This window comes from Muscardinus avellanarius (genome assembly GCF_963383645.1).
Source record: "Muscardinus avellanarius genome assembly, chromosome: 1".
Lineage (NCBI taxonomy): Eukaryota > Metazoa > Chordata > Mammalia > Rodentia > Gliridae > Muscardinus > Muscardinus avellanarius.
In genome coordinates, this window is record NC_137786.1 from 150389595 (window position 1) to 150408823 (window position 19229).

Consider the following 19229-nt stretch of genomic DNA (forward strand, 5'->3'; position numbering starts at 1 on the left):
AACAGTCATTAGAAGCAACAGGGAGGTAGGCAGCCAAACTAACTGTATCATCAAAGTTTCTAACCTTAATAAATTAAAACTTAATGATCAACTAACAAAAAAATTAAAGGAACAGAAACAAGTACGAATGAAAGAGAAAGATAATTTCATCTTGCCATTTAGATTAATAACATATGGCTTGGGAATTTACAGTGTAGCATAATTATACTTACCACAAACCTGATCTGGAATCCGACAAACCTGATTGAATATCCCTGGACCAATCATCAAATTGTTCTTGTTCATATAGTTTAAACTGGTCTAAGAGATCTTCAGCACTTCGATGGAAAGATCTGAATCCTGACAGGTCAGACAAAAGAGCCTCTGCAATCTTGATAGTATCATCTACCTTAAAGAGTCAGTTTACAAAGATATGTATCAGTTATATTCTAACAAAATTACCATAAAATAAGGATTCCCCCTTGTCTGATATGTAATTCAAAAATCAGTTTCCCTTTTATCTATAAGCAGTAAGAGATAATTTGTTAGAGAACATAAGAACATCAACCCCTACTATATACCTCTGAGTTATACAACCTTGAAAAATCAAAAATAAGAAGATAGCCCATCTAAGACAGAATTTAAAGTTTAAAATAGTCGGGTGTGGTGGCGCACGCTTGTAATCCCCGCGCTTGGGAGGCAGGGACAGGAGGATCGCGCAGGTTCAAAGCCAGCTGTGCGCTGGTTTAGGAGATCCTGTTTCCAAATAAATATGTAAAAATAGGTCTGGGAGTGTAGCCCGGAGGTAGAAGGGTTTCCAGTAACTCCAGTACCACCAAAATAAATAAATTAATTAAATTAAAGTTTAAAATAAAGGAAAGTCAAGCCGGGTGTGGTGGCGCACACTTGTAATCCCTGCGCTTGGGAGGCTGAGCAGGAGTATTTGCGCAAGTTCGAAGCCAGCCTCTGCTGGCTTAAGAGACCCTGTTCCCAAATAAAAAAATATAAAATAGGTTTGGGAGTGTAGCCCAGAAATAGAAGGCCCCTGGGTTCCATCCCCAGTACCACCAAATATAATACATAAATAAATAAATAAAGTTAGCTCTCAAAATATTTGTGCCTCATTAATTTTCAGAGGAAATTCTGGACACTTCAGCAATACTCTTAAAATATACAGAAATAATTTTATCCCTTGCCTAAATTCTGGTTAATAGCACAAACAGAAAATGAACCAATTTGAACATCATTTAAGAGAACAAAGTGCCTTTCCTCCATAACTGTACAAAAATTATTGTAGCACTCTGGAAAGCTGACAGAATAGGCAGAATATCCTAGAAAATAAAACATCAAAAATACAAACCTGAATAAATAAAACTGCTATAAAAATGTTAGCTTTAGCCAGGTGTGGTAGAGCACACCCATAATCCAGTACTTGAAAAGCGGAGACAGGAACACAGGTTTGAGGCTGGCCTTAGCAATTTAGTGAGGCCGTTTCAAAATAAAAAAGGCCTGGTATGTAGTTCAAAAGTAGAAGGCCTCTAGGTTCAATCCCCACTACCAAAAAATAATTAAAGCCAGACGTGGTGGCACACACTTATAATCCCAGCATTTGGGAAGCTGAGACAGGCGGATCAAGTTTCATAGTTCACAGGCAGCCTCAGCTACTTAGTGAGGTCCCCAGCAACTCAATGAGACCCTGTTTCAAAATAAAGAATATAAAATAGGGCTGGGGGTGTAGCTCAGAGGTATAATGCCCCTGGGTTCCATCCTCAGCACTGCAAAATAAATAAATAAATAAATAAATAAATAAATAAATAAATAATAAAAATGCTAGCTTTTAAAATGTTTTATGTCTTTTTTGACCTTAATCACAGACTATTAATGTTTATACACTATGCCAATACAAATTATTATACCCTTAAGATTCTTAGGACAGTTTTAATAATATGAAAATGGTCTTTTAAATTTACATCACTATCTTACATAATGCCTTAATTACCTTTCACCTTTCCTTTTATTTGCTTAATTTGCTTTCATCCTAAAATGATACAGTGTGTGTGTATGTGTATGTGTATGTATATATACTTGCAGATAAACTAACAGTGTTTTGAAATTATATTTTTAACAGTATAAGAGATACTTCTGAATAATTTTGAAGGCACTTCTCAGAACAACTTCAACTGGAATTAAGATGATTTGACAATTCTCTCAATATAAGGAATAAATAGAACCATTAGAATCTTCTCTGTGCCCTGTTTCAGACTGTTACCTTTCACATAAAAATTAGCTAGTCCAAGTGAAAGAATACTTTCACTACAGTTTTAAAGTGCCAACTATATGCCTGAATTTAGTGCCTCTTATGAAATTAGTATTCTTCAACTTCTTTAAAAAACAAATACCTTCAATTCCAATTGGCGAACCCAAACAATATTATTAACAACTTCTGAAAGATTTTTGCCAGACAGTGGTCCACATGCATCACCAGGAGTTCCTCGGCACCGATTCTCAAAGTCTGACCGGAAATCTATAAAATTTAAATTAAATAAATGGTTACATAAGCTTAGAAAAATGTTGTCTGTAGAAAAATGGTAAATGCTGGTCCTTATCTTCAAGGATCTTACCATGAATCAAAGGTGACAGAGTAATCATTTATAACAAAAATAAATTAATCTGCAGCGTAAAAATCGCAGAATGTCTTAATCCTAAATTGCCTGCAACAAAAAAGTAATCTACAAAAATATTTTCTCAAGCAAACATAATCTGTAATAAAATTTGTGTGTGTGTGTGTGTGTGTGTGTGTGTGTGTGTGTGTGTTGCTATGAATTGAATTTAGGGGTATTCTACCTCCGAGCTAAACTCCCTCCGAGCTAAACTCCCAGCCTTTTTTTTTTTTTTTTTTTTTTGCGGTACTAGGGATGGAACCCAGGGGCATTCTACCTCTGAGCTATACCCTCAGCCCTATTTTTTATTCTTTATTTTGAAACAGGATCTCACTAAGTTGCAAAGGGCCTCATTAAGTAGGCTGTCCATGAACCGCGATCCTCCTGTCTCAGCCTCCAGAATACCACCACACCCAGCTCCCAACCTGATTTTTTATTCCTTATTTTGAAACCAGAGGGCCTCACTAAGTAGCTGAGGCTGGCTGTGAACTTGGATCCTCCTGTCTCAGCCTCCCAAGTACTGGGATTACGAGTGTACACCACCACACCCGGCTACAATAAACTTTTACCTCTAACTGAGTCCACAAGTCTTGCCAGTAAAGTTTCTCTTTCCAACATCAATTCTTTGCTTATAGTTGGACGCTTCACCAACTCTTTGTATTTCAGAAATGCCTGAAGAAGCTAATATAAAATGAAATAAGTACATGGTAATCTTAATCAACTTAGTAAGTACGTATATATCTCCTAAAATAACTTAAGGGAAATATTAAATGTGAGATATTTTAATAATTTACCTGCTGTGGACTGTCTTGTATTTCTGAAATATAACTTTTCAATTTTCCTGCTATCTTTTGTTCTGCAGGTGCAATAATTTTTTCATATTGAGACACTGCAGCTTTCCATAAAGGCTAAGAATATTAACAATATTATTAAACTTTAATATTTTAAAAATCTATCTTTAAAAAGAACACAAACATAAAGTTATTTACACAAGCATGTGCATATATATGTACATATATACTCAACCTCAGTATATGGATTATATTGCACTGGATTCAGGCCAGTAAAAGGTTCAAATACTCGAGAGAGGCATACAATTTTCTCTTCACTGGCAGGTAAAAAATAGAGAAGCTTCTCATGAATTGTTCTAACAGCCAACACCTAAAACACAGAATGTTAAAACAACAAAGTTTATTTAAACCAAAAAATTTGTGTTAATAGGTCTAAAATCTGAGCGTATTTGAAAACAATGATTTTCTAAAATAACCAAAAATAAAAAACTAATTCTGAATTACTATTTCTCAATAATCAAAGTGATACTCAAAGACATAACTGTATCATCACGCTAACATTAATAAGAGTATTCAAATTTAGGAAAAATATATTTTTAAACTGAGTTTAGGGCTTATATATGCAAATTTTATAGTCTACCCTTAATATGTTAATGACTTCTGTTTTTCAATATTCTGCATTAAGTTGCACTTGTAATAATAGAATCAATGTTAACAGCCCTATTATTTATAATTCACATGTAGCTGGAAAATAATTAGTGTTTTCAATCAAAAATTTCCATTAACAATCAAAAGTTAATCAAGGTTAAATAAAAACACAATAATCTTCCATTTGAGTTGGAAATATCAGGATAAATTCATGATTTTCTTTTTCTTGCTTAAAATATTTCTAAGAATTCTGTTTACTTAGAAGGCCTAAATGCATTCATAACTAAGTAACAGCACTTCCTAATCAGATTGTTGCTAAATATTATTTCCCACCAAAATTAACCAAGTTTCTTGAGAAAATGGCTAGTTCCTGGTATAGCACAGAAAATGTACAAGATGGGTTGTGCTAGAACATTTTGGGGAGCTGAAAGTTATTACAGAAATAATAAAGCCATCTCAAAACATAGGAGTCAAATTTAAGGGGAACTCAATGCCCAAAGATGGCATAATGGGGAATAATAACAAGTATAATCTTTGAAACACACAAAATATTAAAATTAATGAGTTAATAGTATTACCAAAAACCACTTTTGCTTCTATAGAACTGACATCAACCTATTGTTCATTATTTGGAAAAATGATCAACCAAAGGAAAGAAGCAATTATCTGTAACTGTCACTTCTATGCAAAGTATATTTCAAAGTAACTAATAAGCTGATAAGGAAAATTCTGGTACATAGAAAAGGTATTACTAGTAAATGCAGAAAGAATTAAATTTTAAAATAGCCATTTTGTGACACTTTTTTTGCGTGTGTGTGGTAGTGGGGATGGAACCCAGGGGCATTCTGCCTTCAAGCTACACCTCCAACCCTATTTTTTATACTTTATTTGAAATAGGGCCTCACTAAGTAGCTAAGGCTGTCCACAAACCGGGATCTTCCTGTCTCAGCCTCCCAAATGCTGGGATTCCAAGTGTGTGCCACCATACCCGGCTTTAACACTTCTGATTATCAAGGGTTACTAAAATCATTAAGAAAAAGTTGAAAAAAAGCATTATAATAAATGGATTAGATTGATGAAACCTGAACCCACAGATCAAAGTTAACCTCACTAAAAATGGAAAAACAAGACACTCCATGCCTCATGTTATGGTCAGCTACAGAATATACCCAGAAGAGCTCAGGATTGACACAGTTACATAATGAGGGCTGTAATCTCATCAGCACGACTGTAATAGACATATCTGGATGGTCACCTAAGCTGATGGAGAATGGCTGGAGAAGTGGGCCCCTGGCAGTGTGGCCTGAGAAACTGCCTTTGTCTTTGAATCCCCTTGCATGCTTTCTCTTGTTTCTGGCCTCCATGATGTGAGAGCAGAGCTTCCTCTCTTCTCTCTGCTTCTCATCTTATGCCCTGCAGTCCAGACTTTGGCCTCACATGGACTGAACCCAAAACCTCCAAAGAACTGTGAGCAAACAAATCTTCCTTAGCCAGGTGTGGTGACTCACACTTGTAATCTCAGTACTTGAGAGGCGGAGACAGGAGGATCATTAGTTCAAAGCCCATCTCAGCAACTAGCGAAGCTTTCAGCAACCTAGAGAAACCCTGTTTCCAATTAAGATATTAAAAAGAAATTGAACTGAGGGTGCAGCTTGGAGGTAGGATGCCTCTGGATTAAATCCTCAGCAACAAAATATAATAAATAATAAATAATAAATAAATCTTCCTTCCTATAAGTTGTGTTGTCAGTTGTCCTAGATGATACCAATGAGAATATTCAATGAAACACCTCCTGATGGAATATATAAAAACTATACAGTTTTATCTATGAAGTACTTTTTCCAAAAAAAATCCTTAAATCTCATCAAGGTTGTATAGCTACTTAGTAGTTTAGTAGAAAAAATGGGAGAAAATGAAACCTAAACAGCACAGGAATATAAAAGGTCAAATCCAAAAGATGGGAAGAGCTCTATGACATAAAAAATACAAAGAACTGTTTTAGATTAAGACTCAGAAGACAAGTGCAATGTGTGGAACTCGTTTGTAACCTGATTCAAGTGAACCGACTACAAAGAAATTTCTGAGAAAAATCAGGATAAATGAACAATAACTTAAGATAAAATTATATTGAGAAAGTCCTGTCATTTTTGTTAGGTGTGATAACACTGATATGGTTATGCTTTATGGATGGAAACATATGATATTAAGACTAAAAATTTCATTATGCTATTTCTTTTATGAAAAAAATGAACAAAGAACTATGTTTCTCTTAAGCAATGGGGTCGAGGGGAATTCAGCTTTGCAATCTTAAGATGATCTCATTTTGCCTGTCCCCTGAAGCTAAAAATGTAAATTTTATACTGTAATTCATAATTTACGTAGTAGGCAGCTGTTTCAACTGTTTCCACTAAATCCCCCATAAAAAGACATTCATACTTAAAAGCAATTCCAATAGCCAAGAGAATGTCTGAGACCCTCCACACACAGGTACGTGGATTCTCTTGTTAACAACAAAGAACAAAATAGAATTTCATAACTAATATGTTAACTGGTCACATATCACAGAAAAAAAAAAAGAGGAGGAAATTAGCAGTTAGTGTCCACTCTGCACCTGGCACTATACCAGGTAAATGCCATAACTTATCTCACACAGGCTTTAGTTCCTATTCTCTCTCAAAACTATAAAGAACGTCTATCAGATGTGTAGGACTTGCTATGATAAAATACATTGACAAAGACCTACTTCACACTTAAAGACAAAGATACAGACAATCAAACTGATACCTCTTCAAGGCGTTTGCCAAGTTTGTCAAGTGTTTCTGGGAAATACTTTTCATTTTTCCATGGATGAGGAACATAACGCTGCCACACCTGCCCTGTTAGATGGTTGCAGACTATCACCCATTGTTCACAAATGGAAATACCAGCTTTCAGGTTTTCTTTCACAAGATAATAAGGATCTTCCCACAAGTTCAAAGTTCCCAGCTTTTTCTGAACAAACCTTCCAAATGAACCACCTAATGAAACATAAAGCAAAGATTTTTAATAAAAATAAATGTCTCTTCAGAATTATAAAACACACACTTATTACAAAGTTTAAAATATACAAATTAGCAAACTAAGGATCTATGAAGTATCACAAACATATCCTTAGACTAGCACTGTCACATGTATTAAAACACATATACACACGCGCACATTAGTTTGCATTTTTCATCTTTCATTGTATTGTGTATATCTCCTAAGTATAGAAATATATATGTATAACTTTTTCAAGGCCATAGAGCATATTACATGGAAGTGTATGTAAATAATTTCCTTTGCTACTCATATTACAAATACTGCTGCTATAAATATCCTTCTACATATTCCTTTATGTACTTATCTCTTATTCCTTAGGATAATCATAGATGAGTATTTTTTCTGGATCAACATTTTAATATATGTATATATTTTTATATATAACATTTTAATATAAATATATAGTTATATGTAATATATTTACATATTGGCTTATATAAATATATTGTATATAAATATATATTACATATAGGCTTATTGGTAAATATATATACATTTTTGTGGTTCTGGGGACGGAACCCTGAAATCTTATACCTCTAAGCTACATCCCCAGCCCTATTTTTTTTTTTAATTATTTTTAAACAACGCCTCACCGAGTTGCAAAGGGCATCACTAAGTAGTAGCTAAGGCTGTCTACAAAATTTAATTCTCCCAAATGCTGAGATTAGAAATGTGCACCAATACGCCCAGCTCATAAGCCAATACATTTTTAATAATTGTTCAATTTATTTGAAAATATAGCATAAGTTAAAATATAAATACTAAGAATCTATACAAATTTAGTTCTATTAATGGTCAAATAATTTTCACACATGATTTAAGTTCACCAGCTAAATACAAATATCTATCTAAATAATTCTACATGATTTGCTTTAAGAGTTACTTTATATAGCAATTAGTACAATAAAGAGCATTTTAAGTAAGAACTGAAAAGAAAAAGAGAAAAAAGAAAGAAGACAGGATTCCAAAATTCTAAAAGTTTATCTCTTTACTAATACCTATGATATCTAAGAGATGTAGCATTCTGGACTCAGGATAATGATCATGCTCCGTTTGTCTCCATACATCATCTACGACATCGCGAGTGGTCTCCACCAAGTCAACAACTTCCAGTAATGATAGATTGTCCAAGTTATAAAACTCCTAAAACCAAAATGCATTAAATTAAAACATAATATATCTGCAACTTTAGTAGTTAAAATATTCTCAGACTTTTTCAAATGTACAACTCTAACATTTGTCATATTATTTTCTACTTTTTCTGACAGATGATAATTACTTCTTTAAGAAAAAAAACTTGCATAAATATAAATTTTATAAAATCCAGGAGAAAAAATAATTATAAAAATAAATAAAATGTCCATTCAGTTGAGCATGGTGGCACATGCTTGTAATTCCCGTACTCGGGAGGCTGAGACAGGAGGATTGCAGGCTTGAGGCCTTCCTCAGCAATTTAATGAGACCTTGTTTCAAAATAAAAGATAAAATGGGCTAGAGGTGTGGCTCAGAGGTAAAATGTCTCTGAGTTCAATCCACATAAGAATGAAAAAAAACCTCTACTCACTATTTAAGAAAATCACCCATAGCCTGATTTCCTTAATTTTTTATTCATTTATTTTTCTAGTGAAGATGGCCTTAACTCAGCATATATATTGCCCATTGTAGCCACTTTACTGGTTCCTTTCTTGTACTGCAGTGTATGGTTAACAGTAATACAACCATAGTACAATTGTTATTATGTAATATTTCAACAGTGTTTCCAAAAACAGCTTAAAATTATTTCAATACTATTAAAATCATATTAGTGACATAATAGTGGAAAGAGTTGAAAATTGCTATATACTTGTTCAGAAAAATAGACTTTTGCAATAAAAAATAATCAAATAAGCATAAAACTAAATTTTTCATACTATACATTACTTCAAAATACTAATTTGAGTAAACATTCTCCAAAAGATCATATTACCTATTTCATAGAAGTTAGATGTGTGTGTGTGTGTGTGTGTGTGTGTGTGTGTGTGTGTGTGTTACTGGGGGTGGAACCCAGGGGATTTTCTACCTCCAGGCTATACTCCCAGACCTTTATTATACTTTATTTAGAAACAGGGTCTTGCCAGGCGTGGTGGTGCATGCTTGTAATCCCTGCGCTTGGGAGGCAAAGACAGGAAGATCCTGCTGGTTCAAAGCCAGCCTCTCTGACTTAAGAGATCCTGTTTCCAAATAAAAATATAAAATAGGTCTGTCACTGAAGCCCAGAGGTAAACGGGTTTCCAGGAACTCCAATACAACCAAAAAAAAAAAAAAAAAAGAAAAAGAAAAAGAAAAGATAGAAACAGGGTCTCACTAAGTTGCTGAGAGCCTCACTAAGTAGCTGAGGCTGGCTTCGAAACTGTGTGTTCCTCCTGTCTCAGCCTCTCAAGTACTGGAATTACAAGCATGTGCTACCATGCCGGCTCAGAATTAAATATTTTTAATGATTTGCATTTCTTTATTTTTCTACTTTGAATACACATCTTAAGTAAACTTTGCTACATGTAAGAACACACTCTGTTCACAATCATCAAACAGATTTTAGGACAGAGAAAACTGAATTCTAAAGTATTTTTAAGAATCCTGATATACAGGTACATATGAATCACATACTCTTGCAATTGTTTCAAATAATTCTTTAAAATAACTGGCTCTTTCTTTACTAATCTGTTTATTTCCACGATGAGCTTGTTCTACCCAAAACTGGAACTCATCACTTGGTGTAAGAATACCTGTAAAAGTAAAAAAGGGAAAAAAATAAATTTTCAATAGAAAATAAAAACCAGAAAATTATTTGGTTATTTTCCAGGTTTGATTACATAATATATAATATATATAATAAAAGTTGATGGCCTATTATCTTTGGAAAGTATGTAATTAGTTGTTCATCATTATCTGAATATTCTCTATTACAGCAGCAAAAACTTGAGCCTCCTGACAAATATGTTAATTTGCTGAGGTCAAAGTAATGCTCTACCTTCTGGTTTCTTATCTCACTGTTCATAGGTCTCCAAAGTGGGCAATACCACCTCCTAAGGAATGCTAAAACAAAATATTAATACATAAAAACACAAATTTGTTACAGCTTTATTTATTTGTTTAAAAAAGATAGATTTCCAGGGAGGTGCTGAGCAATTTTTTTTTCTGAAAGGAGAATAGTATATTAAATAAATATGGGAACCTATATAGCAGATGTCCTCTGCAGACAGTTTAGTGCCACATTTTTGTTTTTTTTCTATCTCACCATTTGAAATGATCCACGTACATAGTGCTCAAATGCTGTCTAGTGTTTCTAACCACAAAAGTTTGTGATGTTCCTTATAGAGAAAATATGTGTGTGTTAAATAAGCTTTATTCAGGCATGTGTTACATACAGTGCTGCTGGACATGACGATGTAATCAACAATACGCATTAATCAAAGTGTCTTTAGCCGGGCGTGGTGGCGCAGCTTGTAATCCCAGCAATCAGGAGGCTGAGCCCAGAGGATCTCAGTTCCCAGACAGCCTCAGCTACTTAATGAGGCCCTCTGCAACTCAGTGAGACCTGGATTCAAAAATAAAGAATAAAAAATAGGCAGGGGGTGTGGCTCAGATGTAGAATGCACCTGGGTTCCATCTCCAGACCAGAAAAAAAAAAAAGTATCTTTAAACAAAAAACAAGGTTAGGTATTGACCAGTTAAGACAATGTTATCAAATGTTTGAACGAACAGTACTCTATTTTTTCCAGAAGCAGCAACTCAGTATTCACTAATTCAGAGTTCATAGTAACTTTATAAGATACAACTACTGCAAAACATGAGAATCAATTTATTTTCTATTTCCATAATAATACGTTGTTAAAAAATAATAATAAAAAAATAAAAATAAAACACTTTTCCGCCGGGCATGGTGGCACATGCTTGTAATCCCTGTACTTGGGAGGTAGAGACAGGAGGATCATGCAGGTTCGAAGCCAGCTACGCTGGTTTAAGAGACCCTGTTTCCAAGTGAGGTGGGGACTGGGTGGGGGCTGGCTGGGTGATGTGTGCATTTATGCCTACACAAGTTTTTTACCCCATTATGATGTATAAATACAATGCACCAATTAAAAAATTAAATTAAAAATATATATATATATATAATAGGTCTGAGAGTGTAGCCCGGAGGTGGAAGGGTTCCATCCCCAGTACCAAAAAAAAAACCACATTTTCCTATTTTCCAAATCTATGTAAATCTATTCATTTAAATAAAGCTCATGCTCAGAGAAGTCCCAACAGCATGGAAAGAATTCTGTGAAGAAATATGTTCACTTGGTAATGTACTAATGGAATCACCATCTGTACTTTCTTTGATCAGGCTACAGAGGATATTATCAGAAAGCTCCCCTGATACCTGATTCATGAGCATAAGGCATTGCATACGGTTACATACCTCTTATATCATCTTCCTTAAGTTTCAGTTTTGACAAGCCAATGTCTGATCTTCGCAGAACTACCCCCAACCCAGCTTCAAGCTCACTCAGGAGATTCTGGAGCTTGGGGTCAAAGCTCCGACTCCACTCCTGATCCTGAGGAAACACGGGGGCCACTGTTGGTCACAGCTTTCCCAAGCAAGCCAGTCTCCCAAGCCACTATCTGAATAACCACACACCCCTGCCTCTTTTATCTCCTGCCTCTACCTTCGCTTTATGAGGGGATAATAAGTCCTCTAGGCAGTTAGAACTTTATAAAAATCATTTACTATTACAGCACAAGAGCTGATATGAACTGCATGTAACGAATTTCTTCAACACCTCTATTTATCAACAAAACTTACTCTAAAATTAGAAGTTAATTTCATCGGGCGTGGTGGCGCACACTTGTAATCCCAGCATTTGGGAGGATGAGACCAGAGGATCGTGGTTCAGCGGAGGCCCTCTGCAACTCAGTGAGACCCAGTTTCAAAATAAAGAATAAAAAATAGGACAGGGGGTGTAACTTGGAGGTCAAATGCTCCTGGGTTCCAATCCCAGACCCGCAAAAAAAAAAAAAAAAAATTAGAAGTTAATTTCAACCCTGGGTTTAATCCCCATCATTGCAAAGATTTTTAAGAATTAACAAAAAGAGAAAGAAATTTCAACTAGAAAACTAAAACACTAATTTCACTAACAGTTAATTAAATATTTTATGTTTGTGTTTATATAAACATCTCTCCAAATTCTTAGGTAGAAATAAGTAAATGTTGATAATGATACTTTACTCACCTGTAACAACATTGGTGCAAATATTTGCTTTACTGCTTGGTAAAGGGAATTAATAGGAGACTCCAACATAGATGAAACAAGAATGTTATTATGTAGATTCTCATCAGTAATGGCTTCAGGTCGCAGCTTGAAAAACACCAGCACTTTATCTTTTGTGTCACCAAATTCAATCTAAAGTGATAATCAATTTTAATGTTATCTTCATAAAATTTAATATTTGAATGAAGCATTTTCTAAAATGTTGTATCAAACTGGTTGTGGTGACACACACCTATAATCCTAATACTTGGTAGAATGAGACAGAAGAATCACAGGTTCAAGGCCAGCCTCAGCAAATTAGTGAGACCCTATTTCCAAAAAATGGGAGGAGGGTGGAATATGGCTCAGATGTAGAATGCTTCTGGATTAAATTTCCAGTGCAAAATAAATAAATAAATATCAATGTGTTACTGTAAATATACGCCCTGGAAAAGTATTTACTGTAAAAATAAATATATCAAAACCATTCTATCTCTGCTCCTTAAGAATCTGTTTTAAAATATATCCCCACATATATAATTATATTATAAAACTATTAAAAGTTATTTATGAGCATAAGATGTACATATGGTTGACATACACTGCTAACTATTCAATTCCAGCCAGACTGAAAAAGAATAAAGATCAAAACTGCACATCTACCTTTTGAAATCATAACCAAGAAATCACTGCCAATTTCAATGTTGTGAGGTTTTATGACCCAGATTTTCTCCTAAAAGTTTATAGTCTTAAGATTTATATTTAGGTCTTTTATCTATTTTGAGTTAATATTTGTATATGGGATTAGGTAAGGGTCCAACTTTATTCTTTTCCATGTAATTATTATGTTTCAACAATATTTAGTTAAAAGATTATTATTTCTAGCACCAAATGTTCGTGGAAACCTTGTCAAAAATAACGACAATATAGGGAAGAATTTAGGTCTATGCTTTTATTTAACTCCAATGGTTTATATATCTGCCTTTAAAATAGTACTACACTGTTTCAATTATTGTAGCTTTATATGGTTTGAAATCAGAAAATATATATCTTCTAGCTTTGTTCTTTTTCAAGATCAATGTGGGTACCTAGAGTCCATATTCCATATTAGGATAGATTTTTTTTTCTGAAAAATAAATATATAAATATATGATAGTTTCACCTAAAAATTGGAAAAAAATAGATTCTCTGGTAAGAAAGAAAGCAAAAAGAAATATTGAAATGTTATCTTTAAGTCATCAAAAGCTTGGTATCAGACAAATGAAACTGTTATGTGAGATTATCATTTTTAATTTTGGATAAATTGCGATAATACTAGATGTCAACTACTAAGCCAAGCATAGGAGGGGGGGATAGGGAGAGAACGGGGTGGGGATCGGGTGGGGGCTGACTGGGCAATGTGTGCATGTATGTCTACAAAAGTATGTATCCCACTATGATGTATGAATACAGTGCACCAATTAAAAATAAATATGAAAAAAAAACTGCACATCTAGCCGGGCGTGGTGGCGCACGCTTGTAATCCCCGCACTTGGGAGGCAGAGACAGGAGGATCGCGCAGGTTCGAAGCCAGCCGAGCGCGCTGGCTTAGGAGACCCTGTTTCCAAATAAAAATGTAAAAATAGGTCTGGGAGTGTAGCCCGGAGGTAGAAGGGCTTCCAGGAACCCCAGTACCACCAAAAAACAAACAAACAAACAAAAAAACTGCACATCTGGCCGGGCGTGGTGGCGCACGCTTGTAATCCCCACACTTGGGAGACAGACACAGGAGAATCGCGCAGGTTCGAAGCCAGCCACGCGCGCTGGCTTAGGAGACCCTGTTTCCAAATAAAAATGTAAAAAATAGGTCTGGGAGTGTAGCCCAGAGGTAGAAGGGCTTCCAGAAGTGCCAAAATGAACTTAAGTTACCAATCCTAAATTATCTTTAACTTAGCCAAAGATGTGTTTGTTCTTAAAGTATCTGAACATCAAACATTTTGTCATATAGTATGATCATTTAAAATTGGAACAATATTAACTCAACTGAATTCACTAAAGCAATCATGTTTAAAATAGGTTATTTTGTGGCAAGTATAAGGAATTCAAATAACAAATTCTGGCAAGGATGTAGGGAAAGATGAACACTTTTACACTGTTGGTGGGAGTGCAAACTAGTTCAGCCACTATGGAGCTCAGTGTTGAGATTCCTTAGGACACTGGGAATAGATCCACCATCTGATCCCGCTATACCACTCCTGGTATCTTTCCAAAGGGGTTGAAATCAGGGAACTTCAGTAACATATGCATACCCATATTCATAGCAAAACAATTCTTAATAGCCAAAATATGGAACCAACTTAGGTCTCCATCAACAGATGAATGGATTGCAAAATTCTGGGAAATATACACAGTGGAATTCTACTCAGCTATAAAAAAAAAAAAGAACAAAATCATGTCATTTGCGAGAAGATGGAAAGACCTGGAGAACATTATATTAAGTGAGATCAGCCAAGCACAGAAAGAGAAGAGACATATGTTTTCTCTATTATGGATACCAGAGGGACTCCAGACAATTGAGGAGAAACATCACCAAAGCTAGAATGGAAGGATGGGAGAGGAAGAAGACTGAGGTTGATTAATGAAGGCACTACATCCAAATTTGTGTAAAAATATGAATACAGCATGGTTAACTTGGTCATTCATTGTTGAGAGGGGGGAAGCGGAAGTTGGGGGGAGGGGCGAGGGCACCAAGCACAGTCTGAATGTATGCCATTTTCAATATGTTCCACATTAAAAAAAATAAATTATTTTAAAAATGGAAAAAAATAAAATGAAATAGGTTAATTTATCTGGGTGTGGTGGCACACCCTTCTAATCCCAGCTTTCAGGAGGCTGAGACAGTAGGATTTGGGTTCCCAGCCAGCCTTAGCTAAGTAGTTAGACCCTCAGCAACTCACTGAGATCCTATTTCAAAATAAAGAATTTTTAAAAAATCAGGCTGGGGGTATAGCTCAGAGGTAGAATGCCCCGGATTCCATACCCAGTATTGCAATAAATAAATAAATAAATAAATAAATAAATAGGTTAATTTATAGTAATTAGTTCATTAGTCAAAAATGATACTATCCAAGAGATGTTTTTACATTATATACATATTTCAGGGTTATTCTCATATATTTTTCAGGAAGAGAAGTCTTGCACTAAAAAGCTTTCATATAAGGTTACCACTGAATACTAAGAACACCTTATAGATAAGTGACTTTCATGCCACTTTTCTTTTATCCTAATTATTACAATATTTAGCCACTGGGAAGAAGCTGTCATTTTACTCTGTATTGATATATCTCTCACATTCACCTTTCATGACACAAGAAAATTATATGAAATTCAAACATCAGTCTGTGTCCTTAAATAAAATTTTATTAGGACACAGCCATACTCATCCATTTACTTTGTTTTTTATATAGTGTATTAAAGACCTATTTTCATATGACAATGGCCAAGTTGTAGTTGCAACAAAGACCTTATGGTCTGCAAAGCTGAAAGTATTATCTCACCTATCACAGAAAGTTTTCCAATCCCTGTTCTAAAGCATAAAACATATCTCATCTCTCTCTCTTAAGATTAGCAGTGACTTTCTATTTCAACCTAAATGTTGTACAAGGTCCTAAATGATTACTTTCTCATTTCCTCTCCCACTGCCCTTTCAAACCCCTTAAATGTTAAAATTCAGCAACCAGGAATCTTTTTGTCCCCAGTGCTTGGAAATCGAGGTGAGACACAGTTCAGGGCTTTCATACTTAGAGATGCTTTTACTTAAAATACTTCCCACAGATCTTATGCCTGTCTACAACTCATTTAAGTATCACTTCAAAAGTCACTAATCAGAGGTATTGCTATTTCACCCTATTTCTTTTGGTTATTTTTATGGTACTAGGAATTGCCCCTAGGGGCATTCTACTTCTGAGCCACATCCCCCAACCCTATTTTACTTTTATATTGAAACAGAGTCTCACTAAGTTGCTGAGGGCCTCATTAAATAGTTGAGACTGGCTTTGAACCTGTGCCCCTCCTGTCTCAACCTCCCATGTAATATACTGGGATTAAGGACCTGCACCGCCACACCTGAATATTTCACCCTACCTCAATGCAGTTCCTCAAGTTAGCCCCATCACTACTATTTTTATCTTAACAACCCTTATCAGTACTAAAATTATTACATTACAGATCTAGGTATTAAGTCTATCCTTTTTCATTCCAATGTTACTCCTTGAAGATATGAACTCTAATGTGTTCATAGCTTTATCCCTAGCACCTAGGACAGTGTCAGATCCATAGTAGGTACTCAATAAATATCTACTGACTTATTAACTTATGAAATTATACTGACTCTCAGACATCTAAATATTTTCAAATATGATAAAATCCTTAGTGTGGTGTAAAAAAAAAAGTTATAGCTTCAACTTTCAATACTCAACCCAAGATACATTTACACAAATCAAAATTCCTTCCCATCTTTCCCACTGCAGTTCATCTGAAATTTCAATAGCATTAATAGTAGCATATCCTGATTTTAAAATTTCTTAATATGGTTATTCCAAACCACTAGATGAGGCTTTGGAAGACAGAAGCAGAAGGTTCTATTCTGAATTACAGTATTAGAGGAGAACTTAGGCTGTAACTTTCGTCCCTTGCATTCCTAAGCCATGATATAGGAATGAGAATAGCTCCTATCTTACAGGATCCAGGAGATTAAATGCAGAAATACATATACTAAGTACTTAGAACAATGCCTAACAGCATATAAAGTAGAAATAAACAATTACAGTTATCTGTCCTTTTATAGCTTTGTAAATCCACCAGGTCTGAAGAAATACCTTGCATATATTAAGTTCAAAATAAATGTTTGTTGCCGGGGGTGGTGGCGCACGCTTGTAATCCCCGCTTGGGAGGCAGAGATAGGAGGATCGCGCAGGTTGGAAGCCAGCCGCGCTGGCTTAAGAGACCCTGTTTCCAAATAAAAAGAAAAGTATAAAATAGGTCTGGGAGTGTAGCCCGGAAGTAGAAGGGTTTCCAGGAACCCCAGTACCACCAAATAAATAAATAAGTAAATAAATAAATAAATGTTTGTTGAACAGAATTGAATTAAACTCAGAATACAGATTCATAGTGAAGAGTCGAGCATGGTGATGCACGCTTGTAACCCAGTACTTGGAGGCTAAGACAGGAGAACTGCAGGTCCAAGGATAGTCTCAGCAACTAGTGAGAGTCTCATCGACCTAGAGAGACCCTGTTTCTAAAAAAATAATTTAAAAAATAGGGACTAGGAGTGTAGCCCCTGGTTCAATCGCCTACTAAATCCATTACTGACTGCCCAGTCCTCTGCTAGACCTAGAAATAATGATGAACACCAGAGGGAAGGGCTAAAAACACATTTATAAACTTGTTAATTTTCATCTACTTACTAAGCCCTTTTTAATGTATCAGGCGATTTTCTACTCTGTTCCTTTGAAGTTTAGGAGTCTTGATTTTTAATGCAACCATTTTTAAGAAATCCTGCCAGTAGAGGGAGCATTGCAATAAATAAATCAAACCATCACATGCAATACATTTTAAAAGAACCGAAACTTTATTTTGGAATATATCAAATCGTCTTGTAAAAATTTTAATATCTAACTAATCTTTCCCTCGGGCAGTATTAAAAATCAGCGCATAACCCCAGAATGTGTCTCGAAGAAAGAAAGAGAAAAATTAAAGGTAAGTAAAGTAAAATGTTTTTCTTTTAGTTATAACCCATCTGTATGTAGTCTTTTCAAAAAGAAGAGTGTCAGAGGGTGGCGCGCGCCTGCAGTCCCAGCTACGCGGGAGGCTGAAACGGGAGGATGGCAAGTTCGAGGCAACCCTGTGCAACTTTATGAGATTCTATCTCCAGACGTACTCACAGACACACTTGTTTCTATTCAGATGTGCAGTGTGTGGACTGGGAACCCCCTTGGGCCCGTTGAAAAGCAACCTTGGGAATTACATGCGAAAGCGCCGACTAATGCGGGGGAAGGAAGGCAGCCTTGGGCTCCGCACCAGGATCGGTGGGCAGGGGTGCAAGAACCGTACCGAGTTGGAAAAGAAGATTCGGTCCTCGGATCGCTGCACCCGGAGGAGCATCTGGTTCCCATCATCCAAGAAGTTGTTGATCTCAACACAATTGTACAGCAATGGATGGTCCCAGGATTCCGACGTCAGTCCGAAGTAATTGTAGGTAGTGGTGAAGATAAAGAGCTTCCGAACATCCCGGCTCCCGCCCGCCATGATTTTGGAGGTGGGGAGAAGAGGGAGGCGGGAGAGAAAGAGGGAGGAAGGGGAAACCCGGCCGGAGGGAAGGGAAAGGCCGGGAGAGCAGAGATCTGCTTAAACTCAGAGCGGGCCGCGGAACCCCAGAGCTTCGTGGTTGCCAGGGCCGGTCGCTATGGCGACAGCGCGCTGAGGCGCCCGGCGACGCGCAAGGACGGCGACGTACCGAGCATGCGCACTCAGGGCGCGGGAGGACATCGACCAGCTCGGCGCTCCATGCTGAGCACCGCGCCCATCGATTGTGAAAAGTTGGGGACTGTATCTATTGAGAAAAACTTTTATTAGTCTTCCTATACTAATTTCTTATATCGCATAAGCAAAAGAGATACATCTAGTCTTCAAGCGCAACAGCGTGTCCTGGGTTTAAGACAGCTGGGTCCTCGTGCTCCCTTTTCACGCGCACCCATTAACAAACCTGTGTCAGCTTCAGGTTCCCCTACTGTAAAACGAGGGGAATACTATCTCGTAGCCAA

General features: G+C 36.1%; 1 protein-coding gene across 2 annotated transcripts in view; it reads right to left on the reverse strand.

Annotated features, from left to right (window-relative positions):
* Nucleotides 1–18714, reverse strand: part of DYNC2H1 (dynein cytoplasmic 2 heavy chain 1) — a gene marked incomplete at both ends in the record, with an annotated part of 293921 nt that extends 275207 nt beyond the window's left edge. For both annotated transcript variants that reach the window (XM_080694845.1, XM_080694844.1), the window contains 11 exons: nt 213–388; nt 2379–2503; nt 3209–3320; nt 3434–3547; nt 3666–3800; nt 6863–7095; nt 8158–8302; nt 9803–9921; nt 11601–11736; nt 12412–12582; nt 18520–18714. In XM_080694845.1, coding sequence (XP_080550971.1) covers nt 213–388; nt 2379–2503; nt 3209–3320; nt 3434–3547; nt 3666–3800; nt 6863–7095; nt 8158–8302; nt 9803–9921; nt 11601–11736; nt 12412–12582; nt 18520–18714 — 1661 coding nt within the window. The remainder of the gene's footprint in view (nt 1–212; nt 389–2378; nt 2504–3208; nt 3321–3433; nt 3548–3665; nt 3801–6862; nt 7096–8157; nt 8303–9802; nt 9922–11600; nt 11737–12411; nt 12583–18519) is intronic.
* Between the last annotated feature and the right edge of the window lie 515 nt (nt 18715–19229).